The sequence below is a fragment of the Antennarius striatus genome, chromosome 11 (assembly GCF_040054535.1).
Source record: "Antennarius striatus isolate MH-2024 chromosome 11, ASM4005453v1, whole genome shotgun sequence".
Classification (NCBI taxonomy): Eukaryota; Metazoa; Chordata; class Actinopteri; order Lophiiformes; family Antennariidae; genus Antennarius; species Antennarius striatus.
The window spans coordinates 15052200-15064832 of NC_090786.1; the positions used below are offsets into that span (position 1 = coordinate 15052200).

The window sequence follows — 12633 nt, forward strand, 5'->3', positions numbered from 1 at the left end:
CTTTTTCACCAGTGGAAACAACTGATCATGCCATATCTTTTTACATCTCTGATGGGTTTTTCAGCCATTTTTGCTCTCTGCTGTAATGGAACATTCACTCACGGAAATATACATGGAAAGCTGTTTGAAGATATGAGTACTTCACTCCTCTCTTTTTTTTTTAATTTTTATTTTCCCATTACAAAGATGTTGGAAAATCTGAGTTTTCCGAACTTCTTGCCAAACTAGTTTTAATACTATTTAAAAGTATGCAGTATTCTTACACAAATCAGACTTTTTCTGTATTAATATTTGTGGATAGGGTACATTGACAATGACATGAAACTTATCACGTTTCTATGACTAATTTTGAATTATGGATATCAGAAGTCTGATGAACCTACAGATTTATCACCTACATCTGCAGCTCCTCCATCTTTAATTGTCTATAGTTTCCAGCTTGTATTGTCTTGGTTCATATTAACGGCTCCAATTTTATGCTGCAGAAATCCAGAAATCAAACTTATTTTACGTTTCCTGGCCACCAACAGGATAAAGGTTGCTAGCCATTACCAAATAAATATTGGAACCTTTAGCATCATGAGGGACAGCAGAGGGTAGAGACAAAGAGAGATTCAGGGGGATTTAGGTAAAGATTTAGCTTGGCTTCATTGTTGCAAATTTAAATAGAAGTCAAACCACAATGTCTGTACAGAAAATCAAACAAGATTTTCATTGGTTCTTATGTTACTTTTGTGAATTTTCTAAAGGTAATTTTGATAGGCTAATCCATTCAAATAAAGCTATTATTAGGATAGTCTTTATTTTTTAAACTCAGTTTTAGTCATTAAGAGCCTTTTGGTTACTCACCTTCTAACTGCTCTACTTTGCAGCATAAAAGTGTTAGCAAGTTACTACCTCTGTATCCCATCTGCTCACGTGCTTAGCTACAGTATTTATGTTTGACTCCCATTTAGGAGTGTGCATGGATACTTATCAGAGCTATTTTGATAGAAGCTGCCTGCAGCATCCGTATATGATACAGCTGATAGCTCTAAGAAGTTTTTTATTGTGAAACCAAACCTATGAACTGAAAGACACTTACATGGTCTGCAGAGTTAGAGGAACAACAGAGTTTTATTGTATTAAAACGCACATTTTTTCTATTAGAAATGTAAAAAGCAAAAGTTAAAAGAACATTCAATAATATTCAAGTAAATAATACAGGCAAAACAGAGCTGAACAACATGTGAGTATTTCATCTGTTGCTGTAACTAAGTCACATCTGATAAAATTTAAAAATGTCCTGGAGAAGAACATGTTGAGAAGACAATAATAAACAAAATATTGACGACATACATAAACAATCATGAAGTTATACTTTGTGTCGAAATGGGCCTGGTGTCCTCTAAAATACAGGTTGCTTTTGTGCTGCTGCAACAATTACATTTTGACCAGACCCACATTGAAGAAGAGCATGAAGAGCTCGCAACACATGACCTCATGTTGAATCTTTTTTTCTTTCCCAAGCATTTAAATTCTAGTCTCCACATCTGCTATCAGAGAGTAAAAGTTAAAATTAAGATGACATGTCATTGCATAACCATGCAGTATTTCGGTCCTCTCCGGTTTGGCTATGGCATTACATCAGATAGCTTCAGTTGAGCCAGAAGGTTTTGGCTCAAGTCAGGCCTCATGCACGAGTCCCAGAGAGCTGCGTAGAAGTGCCTCCAGCAAATCCTCCAGCATCTCACTGACAGTCGGATGTGTCGGTGGGGCCCAGAGTTTCTCTGATACTGGGATGCCAAATATAAATAGTATACAGACACTCCATGCATCAGGACTTCATTACTGGCTTGATGCACATATGTACTGTGTCACATTAACTTCATGTTCCATGAAATGTTTCTGATATCTAATTTTTCATGCATATATATTCAATGTCCAAGAGGACAATGACTGAAAATACAAACACATTTTCTCTCTTTTATGACACTCCAAGACCCAGTTGTTCATAATAATTTAATCACATTTACTGCTTTCATTATTAAAGCCTGTACAAAATATAAAAGAACACAACTTTATTGAGGTCAGAGTTCTTCCTGATTCAAACCATTTGCACTCAAGTAGTCACATAGTTTCCAAGTCAGAGTGACTGTGCTGTCTGGTCAAAACACTTGCAGCGCATTTCTTGTGAAACTGTGAGGCTACTCTTTGTTCGTCACACTTTAGATCACTGTTACCTGGCCACGTTGTATTTCAGTGAATAAATTTAGCGCATAATGTCGAATAAGCACGTAGGCACTGTCATGGTGAGACTCAAAGCCTTTGAGGGAAGATTTTGAAACGTCTGCTGACCTTACAGAGGCATGCTAAGGGGTTGACTGTTCATTTGCTTCAGATTAAAAAAGAAAGAAAAAGCCAGTCACAGTCTATTGACGCAAAATGGCTCATAAATCACACTTATGCCGTGATTTTGCTTGATCCTCAGCGCATTCTTCTTAAAGAATGTTTGTGCAAATCACCCCTGTGTTGCTGAGCCAAAAGTATAGTTCTTCCTTGCTGAAAGATGTTGGCTTTGGCAACGGTGATGTGATTTAATCTTGGCTAAAAAATATCAGCTGCTGACTGGTTTTCATATGGGTGGCTAAATAATTTCTATAAGTAAAAAAGTAAAGGGAGAATCAGTTACTTAAAGGATGTTCTGCAAAAAGAATAAAACCAGATGTTTTGGTGTTTGTTGGGAAGCCTTCCCAAATGTTAAAGAAGGATGTAGCCCTGGTTTGTTATAGTTGCTCTTTAGTTTGACTTAGCCAGGATGATTTGTCTTTAAAAAAAAAAAATTAACGCCTCTCATCCTATTTTAAAAGTAGACAATAAACAGGAGTAGGGGGATATTGCACAACAAATGTCAAGAGTCAAACTTGAATTTTTAATATATCACCAGTGTATAAGAAATGCCTAAGAAAAGCAACAGTGAAACGTAACTCTTCTATTGAGACATGACGTTACTTGGAAAATGGTCATTTACAGTGGTAAAATGCCCCCTCCAAACAAATCCAGTAATACTCTCATATCAACTAGAGTTTTCCACTGAAGAGTCAGTGTGATTTCACTGAGACTCCTGCCTGGCTAGGAGGAATGCTGAGTGTTGGACTTGCCAGGTTAACAATCAAAGTCAAAATGTATGGTTTTATCAGAATTTATGTTTTCCATTTAGCAGTTAATTTATAGAGAAATGTGAACCATATTCTTCTGTATTAATATCATACTGGGACATGCGGCATAAGATTATGTAAATTCGGAAAGAGAATACATGATTGCAGCGCGAGTACCAACATTCTAACAACCAGATAACAAAGACAAAACCTTAGCTGTATCACGTGTGTAATAGATACAGTATTTTGGAACAGATTGACAAAAAATGATGACATTGTGGTGAGTTATTTGTCTAACTGTTCATGTGGCTGTGGGGTGAGTACACACCATGCACAAAAGTAACTCTTCTTCACTTCAGCTAACAGTTTAAACCCTGCTGTGCTTCCTCACCTCTGTAGCTAAGTAGCTTGGCACATTATTCCCTTGAGTGTCTTTACACTGTCTTTGGTATTTGAACATAAAATGGTTTACCTAGTTACTTTACTGTGTCTTTAGCCCTCATCAGAAAGGCATGTCCTCTCTTCAAGGTTACTCAGTTTTAAAGGACATGAGGTCTGAAGCACTCTGAGACCTGTAAAATGCTTGGAAAGACTTCTCACCATCCTCCAAAGTGGAAGAGTCACTGTACACCATTGACCTTCTTTTAAGGTTCTCTAGTTTGCAAAGAAAAACAATTAAATACTGTTTGGTTTGGCATGGCTGTTCCATATAAATAGCAACTTAGCCTTTTGCAGATAAAACAGAAAATGTGTGCAAACAATGGAAACATTGACATATTTTTTATTCACGCTATGTGCGTCAGTAAATTTATTTTGTTTCTCGCATCTAACTCAGCTGTGTTCAAGGCATCTTTACTTCCCTCCAGGGCTGGCAAGAGGGAAAAAAAGCCTGAGATAGTTTTCTTTTTGGTCAAAATGAAATGACGATTAAAGTCGAATGTAGTGGGTTTAACATCGACCAGGAAAAATATTGAGGGTAACTGTTTCCACTTCAACTCTATGTTGCTTTCAGCTGAGGAATGATATTTTCTGTGAGAGGAGGAGAAAGTGTATCTCAATTTTCAGGAACCAACTCATGCAGATGCAAATATTAACTGAGTAAAACCTGGCATGCCTGAATGCTTGCTTCACTTCAATGTGGAGTTTTAAAGTTATATGTTTATAAAACATCAATTAACTTTTGTTGTTTTATTAAACTTTGCAGCTGGAAAGGGAGTTTTATTATATCATAAGGCAGTGAAAGACATGAAAGGAAAGAAATACTCCAGAAGTCATTAATTAGCATTTTGGGACACTTATTATGAGCACTCTCTGTTATATTTAAGATTAGGCAAAATATAATCTGCTTGAATGAGAAGTTAAAGTCATCCTACTTGATAATTTAATACGATGTTCATGTGCAGGACTATGAACATCTAGTCCTACACAACAGAGTACTGAAGTGAATATTTCAAAGTAGATTGTGTTTTGGTAACTCGGAGGATGGACAGGTACGTGGATGCAAATATAATCAACTGCCATTTCATGTAAATTTTAATCGCCATTTTATCAGCTGTATGAAATGACAAAATCAAACAGTTAACTCTATAGAGTATAAAGTATAGAAATTTGCCTGAGAATATTCCTGAACAGGAAGCATTTGTCCACGTGGAAAGAGCTAAGATTCCTGAAGAATTTTGTCTGACTATTCATCACATATGCAACAGGTCACAGTCAGATAAGACTGCATTGTATTTAAAGGTTTACACGTATATGTAATATATGTTGTATTTAGCAAATAAAAATGCTCTGTTTGATTTGGTTATTATAAACAGCCAATTTTAAAAAAAATACATGCATGTTAACAAGTCAGCCAGAATTGAGCTCCCACAGTTACAGAAGTAAAACTTTCCTTCTTCTCTCGTCGCCACTGATTTTTGTCCCATTTGCAAACAATGTGCGTTTTAAATTCTTTGCGATCACTTTGGTACAAGACATTTCAAATACAGTGTAATTGGACATCTGGAAATGAATGACATGAATTTAAAAAAAGCACAATATGGGACCTTTAAATACTGACTGAGGGACAACGGTTGTCTATAATTAATTGTGCACATGAGATACTCGTCCAGCAGGGGGTGCTGTCCACCAAGAACCAATACTGTTCAGTGTCACACAAAGTCCAATATAATGGAAACGTTCTGAAGAGCTGTCATGGGACGCATCTGCGTGGCCGTGGCTATGACTCAGATTCAGTCGAAATGAATCGAGGAGATTGTTTTTGTTTCCTGAAAACGACTGCGCATGTGTTTTCCACTTAGATGTTAAACTCAAAAGTAGGCCACGCTCTCTCAGAAATTGTGATCTCAAAACTGCATCAGGAAATAGGACATTATTGCAGCCTAGTTCAAGCAGTTTATGCATAAAATAAATACTTATTCCAAGTCATCGACGAAGTAAACGCATATCAGATGAAATAGAATGTCTACGTTGATAAAGCGTAGATTTCACGAAATCGATCACCGTTCAGATTGGATATACAGTACTGCAGTTGCTATGTTTTCTGTAGTCCTTAGTTTTCTTATTCGTTACGCTCTCGCTACATTCGGACGATCTTTGCAAAGCATAGACGATCTTTGGAGCCGCACTCCCCTGGTTTCTACAAGGAAACGAAGCGCTCGTTCCTGCTCGGGCGCGGCTGCCCGACGGGTGCGGCTTCTTTCGCAAGAGTGGGCGACTATTTATGTTAGTCCAGAGCTCAATCTGAAGCGGGGAAAGTCAAACCACTGGTGACATGGACACATAAATGAGCGCAGCCTCATTTTATTTTATTTTATTAATTTATCATTGAACAGTGTAATTGTTTAGGTTAAAGTTTTGAGGGGCGGGACTTTCAGCAGTCAAGGTAAACTCTACATGTGCTGTTAACGCAAATTTAAATGAATATTAACTTTTGCTGAAATAATGCTAAGCGTTCCTCACATTTGGATCATTTTTCAACACCTCATACTGCTCTGGTGATAGAGACACACAGGTTTGTATTTTACTTCTGCTGGAAATGTTGTCCAGAACATTGTGTGCCCTTGTGCAAATATGATTGATGCACAAAATTAGGAAGTTGTTACAGGTTTGTATGTTCGGTGAAATCAAAGTTCTTGTACCCAACCTCTGTCTGCTGTGCTCCCAGTCACTCATCTTTCATGCATTACCAGAAACAAACGGCCCAGCTCAAAGACTCCATTCATCAGATAAAGTTAGTCAAGAGAAATGTCCGTGTAAGATCAGGCCATATGTTATGTCAGGGCAACACTGGTGATAAAGATGTCCTCTCATAGTGGATGTATGTTATGGCTGTTTTGTAATGCTGTTGCAAATTTGCAGAACCATGGGCCTCCTGCAGCTGCTGAAGTCACAGTTCTTGTTCCAGCTTCTCATCTGCTTTGTGTTCCTGGCCAGTGGCCTCATCATCAACCTCCTGCAGATCTGCACTTTACCTCTATGGCTGGGCAACAAGCAGCTGGCCCGAAGGATCAACGTCAAGCTGGGCTACTGTGTTAGCAGCCGTGAGTATTACACTTAGTCTCCGTCACTTAGATGATGCTGGTACTGATTTCATTGTCTTAGCAATGCTGCAAGGAAGAAATAATATCTGTGGTAACTGCCTTGGAGGCAGCATTGAGGATCTAAACTCTGCATGCATATAGTTGGGCTATTAATTAGCCTACATGAAACCTGATTCCTTTTACCGCATCTTTTAAATGTTGTTGTTTCTGAATGATACTCAGAGTTGGTGGCAATCCTGGAGTGGTGGTCTGGGACAGAATGCACGCTCTACACAGACCCAAAAACCCATCACCTGTATGGAAAAGAGAATGCGATTGTGGTTATGAACCACAGTTTTGAGATAGACTTCCTGTGTGGATGGGCTTTCTGTGACAAGTTTGGAGTTCTTGGGGTAAGAGAGAAAGTGTCCTAGTACTAAGCCTTTTTGTATATTCCTTCTTCTTCTTCTTCTTCTTCTTCTTCGCCTTTTTGTATATTCCTCATTTTTATTTATTGCATTTCAGTTCTGTCGTTCAATTTTTTTAAAATGCTGTCAATTCTGATACTGTCTAGAGCTCAAAAGTTTTGGCCAAAAAAGAGTTAAGTTATATTCCAATTATTGGCTGGATGTGGTACTTCCTGGAGATAGTGTTCTGCAAGAGGAAGTGGGAGGAGGACCGAAGGACTGTGGCTCAGAGTCTGCAGAACCTGCGGGACTACCCAGAAAATTACTGGGTACGTTTCAGCTTTGTTATAAAAACAAGACAGAACTGAGAGTAATACATTATCCCTTGTGTGACATCACGTGTGATTTTGCATTTGTATTTTAAATTTCTTTCCTGGCGATAGTTTTTGCTTTACTGTGAGGGCACACGCATGACACCACAGAAGCATCAGATCAGCATGCAGGTGGCTGAGAGCAAAGGTCTACCTAAACTGAAGTATCATCTTCTGCCTCGGACCAAAGGTTTCTGGGTAACTGTACAAAACCTCAGAGGAGTAGGTGAGTATCAGTCACTGGTAAAGATGATCACATGCAAATGTCTGGCTCTGTGAGCTGGATGCCTGTGAAAGAGAAAATCCTGATTTGACAATCAAATGAGGTTGACAGCTACCTGTAACTGCTGCGGTATGCTTTGCCTCATCCAGTTGCCGCTATTTATGATACCACATTGAACTTCAGAGACAACGAAACACCCAGCTTACTTGGAGTTCTTAACGGCAAGAAATATCAGGCAGACTTATATGTAAGGTACAAAGAAGCCTCTTGCTATGACTATTACATTACATTGACCATTTATCTGGCGTTGATCATCCAACTGAGAGATTTCATTTCCCTGTTGTCTTGCAGGAGAATCCCTCTAGAGCTGGTACCGGAGGATGAAGCAGAGTGTGGTGCCTGGCTCCACAAACTCTACCAAGAAAAGGTTAGCGGGTGTTGAAGTTGGTCGTATCTAGTGAATAGAGTTTCTCCTACAGTGTTTTTAAAAACACTGTGGGAAAACCCTGAGTTCAAGATGTGTTTGATGAATTTACCTCGAGTTCTACGGTCTTCACATCATGACCTCTGCAGCTCATTCATCTGAACTGGCTGGTGTTAATATGGAAGAAGGTTGTAAATATTTGTCTTTTTTTTTTGACAATTTCTAAAGATATTAAAAAAAAAACTTAATTTAGAACCAACTTCTGTTGTTCTTTTAACTACTTTGCTATTGAATTGTGCTTGCATTTGTATCTGAACAGGATAGTTTTCAGGAGCACTACGTGAAGACAGGGCGTTTCCCTGGTCCCACCGTGACTCCTCCATGTCCACCTTGGGCCCTGGTGAACTGGCTGTTCTGGATCTGCTTGCTCGTCTACCCACTGGGCCTGTTCTGCTATCAGCTAGCTAGCTCTGGATCTGTCCTTACAATCGTTGCTTCTTTGGCTTTATGTTCTGCAGGTTAGTTTCAGGTATTAATGCTTAAAATCGTCACCCTGAAGTGGGTGTCACAGTCCTTCCCTCATTTTAACCAGCTCCTTTCTGTTTTAAATGTTCCATAAAGCAGCAGATTTGACAAATCGAAAGTAAGTACCCCCCTTTTGGAAAAAAAAAAATCATCAGTTTGGCAGCATGTTCCTAACAACACTCAGACATGTGATCAATTTTTAGTTAAAATTTGCTCAACTGAGCAGTAAACTGAGATGTTACATAGATAAATAATGTCTCCAACAGCATGTCACTGTTTTCATAATGTGCAAAAGGGATTTTGCAAAGTGACTGATGCAAGAGTCTTTGCAGGAAATCCTTTTGATAGTTTTCATTCACACAAAACCAGATTTTGTCACAGTTTTCATTTAGTTTCTAAAGAGACAAATGTCTTTTCTTTTTTTTTAGGGAGACAAGCCCATTTTAAAATATCTATTAATGATTATCTTTTAAACTGGAACAAAACTTGATTTTCTCCAGACATGGTTGTTGACGGATGTATTCGTCAGCCTCCAATTTCAGTGACAAATTGAACAATGTGGTGGAAGTCTGAAGGAAAGTCATACTTTGAGGGACAATTCTTTAAAATGTAAAGATATTTATCACAGAAAAAATGCAGTCTGTACATGATCTCAAAACCTGTCATTGTTTTTTTTTTTTTTTGTTTTGACATGGTCGAATGATGTTCTTATACCTTTATTAAATCTTTCCTTCTCAGCTTCGGTTGGAGTTCGCTGGATGATTGGCCAGACTGAGATCAACAGAGGCTCAAATTATGGAAACTAAACTAACTAAAGACTAAAGACAACTAAAGACTGCTGAGCCAATCAGGGGTGCTGCTTTTATGCGCAGCTACTAGTTAGAGAGGTGACAAGCAGTACAATATGCAGACATCCCTATTACAGGATCTCCCGGTCCCACAAGTTCAAACTTGAGTGGAAGGTGTTGCTGTAGAAGGTCATAAGGTGAGAATGAGGAAGTTGAGTCTGCCATTGTGATGCAAACCATAAATGCTCTTGCTATTATGGACAAATAAATGTTTTACTGAAAAACAAACAAACAAGTTTAATAGTATTAATTATAAAGCATGTGGAAGAACAGAGGACCAGATGTTATGATGTGTTTAAGGTTCTGTTAAGTATTGGTGCGAATATTTTCTAGCGAACAACTTATCTGTGATGTAAGATGGCAAAAAAAGGTTAAACAGTCATTCAGCAAAGCACATACTGTATCTCTGCCTGCCTAGCTGAAGCCTTCATGACTCGATCCTGTTCCAAAGACTCATGAACATCTGATGGGTTGTTTGTCTGGAATGCATCATTTGTGTGACCTGTGGTGTGAAGCTGCACACCAGCTTCTGTGCAATGATTACCTGACTTCCAGATTTAACAAAATTGAGCATATCACATCTATTTGCAACAAAATCAACACCACACGTCCTTGTGTCACCAGAAACTCACATTCCTAGTTTTAAGTTGACTAGATTAACGTCTTTTTTAGATGGGGGAGTTAGAAATGTAAATGAATGAATGAAATGAACTTTATTAATCCCACATATGGGAAATTATTTGTCCATTCTAGCATTAGTCGTTAATAACACGCATACTGTATATATGTGGGTACAGGCCGGTAACACACACATATGAACACACACACAAAGGGCCTGTAGGCATGCAAATGATGGGGAGGTAGAGTGGCGGGCAGCTCCTTTGTGGTGCCCCCAATGAGCAACTTGTTTTGGGATAGTGCCTTTCTCCCGGGCACTTCGGCAGTGATCAGGAGGTGAACTGGCACTTCCCAATGCCAGTTCACACTCCAAATGTTTTAGACCACACAGGTCTCGAACTAGCCGCCCTCCGGTCCCCAGCCCGAGACTTCATGGACTGAACTCCTGCCACCTCTATTGTAATTTTTTTGCACAATGTTAGAGAAAATGGGGGAAAAAATTCCTCCTTCAACAGGATGTTAACCAGTATTAAATATTTGCTCTCCTGGCCCAGGAGTCAGTGGAAACCGAGTCAGCAGTGTTCCTGATAACAGTCAGCAAAATAACCAAAAGAAGGAACACAAGGGCAATCTTGATGGTGTGTCAAAATTTCTTCATGGATGGCAGGTGTAATTTTTTTAATTTAGTTTGTACTTTATTGATCCCCAGAGTGGAAAATTTTCACTGCATTTTTATCCATGCCTGAGGGGCAGTGGACAGCATCCTTGAGAGCGCCTGAAGCAAGCTGGTATTTTCCTTAATGACTAAGGGGAGCCGGGTGCTTGAGCCACCGACCGTATGATGACAGCATGATGCTCTTACCTTCAAAGGCTCCACTGCCTACAAGATTTCCTTCCCATCACAAATATGAGGACCTAGCATAAGTGGTAACAAGAAGTTAACAATAATTTACCATTTATGACTATGAGATTATCCTCCTGGCACAACACAATAAACATCTCCCTCTCTCCAAAAAGCTGCATTCCTGAGAACTATTGTCCCATTCTGTACAGCTGTTTTTTATTTTATCAGCAGCTGCGCTTTAACTTCATCTTCAACCCTGTAAATTCCTCATCTGTTTTCCTCCTTATTTAACTACGGCACCTTTCTAAACAGATATATAATATTAAAATTCTCTGATCCTTGATTTTTACACATACCACCAAACTAAGATTTGCTGAGGCTCATATTGTAAATTGAAATGAGATTTGACAAAGGGAAAGGGTTTCATAATGTTTCAGTTTTTTATTTTTTATTTGAAAAATATACTGTTTGGAAATAAATAATTTCACTTACAGTACTTGAAACTGAATAAAAACATTGTAGTGAGAGAACGTAAACAGTAAAATGGGGTATTTGACACTTAGGCTAGGCGCTGAGTGCTAGTCACATCAAAATGCTCTAAATTAGAATTACCCCCCAATGGGACGTTATTGATTTACAAGATTTTCTGCTTTTCAGGTGATATTGCGTGATGTTTATGTGCTGAATTTTTCCTTGCTTTAGTCACATTCACATTTGAAATCACATCACAGATCACTGGATATTAGCTACAGTATACCTGAACTAAAAAAACACAACAGAAAAGAAAGGATCTCCCTCTGGCGGTTATTGGAGGTACTGCAGAACAAATGTCTGCTGAACAAATAAACAAATGACCAAAGTTCTTTACAACTTGCATGAACTTTACTGTGAGATTAAATAAGACCTATGTATTTATTTATTTATTTGTCAATCATTGCACTGTATACTAAGTAAAGCCAAACATTATTCAAGTGAATTCTACTAAATATTTTAAAATGTTTTAAAATACTAAATATGACCGGCCATTTTTTCATTTTTATTTCTAGGAAATATGCAGTCATAGTAACTGATAATTTTACCATCCATGAAGCTAAAATTGAAAGTAACTGATAAAGTTGTTGAAAACTTCTCAAAATTGATGTGATTCACTTACAGCGCAGCAATTTCAGGATAAAAAGAGGGTCACTACAGATATTTCATAGCATCCTTGCGTGTTTCAAATGTGCATAAAGATGTATATAATGTTATTTTGCAGGAAGAATTTATCTGTTTGACATGAAAAGCTCACGAGTGATTTCAGATCATGCAGGTACCAAAATAAAAAAGCAGGTTACCTCATCTCTTTCCAGCGAATGGATATGGAAGATTAATTGTGGCTTACATACATACATACATTCATTCGTTCATTCATCTTCCAAACCGCTTTATCCGCCATAGCGGGTCACGGGGAGCTGGACCCTATCCCAGTTGTCTTAGGGTGTGAGGCGGAGCAAACTCCGGGCTCGATGCCAGTGCACCGCGGGGCCACACAAAGACAGACAACCATGCATGCTCACACTCACACACTACGGGCAATTTGGAACGGCCAATTAACCTGAAGCGCATGGTTATGGAGGTGGGGGGGGGAAGCCGGAGAACCCGGAGAGAACCCACGCAGACACGAGGAGAACATGTAAACTTCGCACAGAGCGGGACTCGAACCCGCAACCGCCTTG

At 38.8% G+C, this 12633-nt stretch overlaps 1 protein-coding gene across 4 annotated transcripts; it reads left to right on the top strand.

The window, feature by feature from the left end:
• The first annotated feature begins 5782 nt into the window (after positions 1 to 5782).
• Positions 5783 to 11254, top strand: agpat4 (1-acylglycerol-3-phosphate O-acyltransferase 4 (lysophosphatidic acid acyltransferase, delta)). Of its 4 annotated transcripts, none has more exons than XM_068327102.1 (10): positions 5783 to 6021; positions 6498 to 6679; positions 6902 to 7071; positions 7233 to 7394; positions 7509 to 7662; positions 7809 to 7911; positions 8011 to 8086; positions 8403 to 8601; positions 8708 to 8726; positions 9347 to 10777. In XM_068327102.1, exons 2-10 carry the CDS (start codon positions 6502 to 6504, stop codon positions 9381 to 9383), a joined length of 1098 nt encoding a protein of 365 aa, XP_068183203.1. In that variant the 5' UTR covers positions 5783 to 6021; positions 6498 to 6501; the 3' UTR covers positions 9384 to 10777. The 4 variants fall into 4 exon arrangements, 3 of the variants coding, with proteins under 3 accessions (XP_068183203.1, XP_068183200.1, XP_068183202.1); XR_011037295.1 differs by lacking the exon at positions 8708 to 8726 and adding an exon at positions 10784 to 11254 and having other exon boundaries at positions 5784 to 6021; positions 9347 to 9593; XM_068327099.1 differs by lacking the exon at positions 8708 to 8726 and having other exon boundaries at positions 5784 to 6021.
• The last annotated feature ends 1379 nt before the right edge of the window (positions 11255 to 12633 follow it).

Excerpts from the sequence above, each read along its gene's own strand:
- agpat4 (XM_068327099.1), top strand. The coding sequence starts at position 6,502 with ATGGGCCTCCTGCAGCTGCTGAAGTCACAGTTCTTGTTCCAGCTTCTC. Across the intron at positions 6,680-6,901 it reads GGGCTACTGTGTTAGCAGCC|AGTTGGTGGCAATCCTGGAG; the intron begins GTGAGTATTACA and ends AATGATACTCAG. Across the intron at positions 8,087-8,402 it reads ACAAACTCTACCAAGAAAAG|GATAGTTTTCAGGAGCACTA; the intron begins GTTAGCGGGTGT and ends GTATCTGAACAG.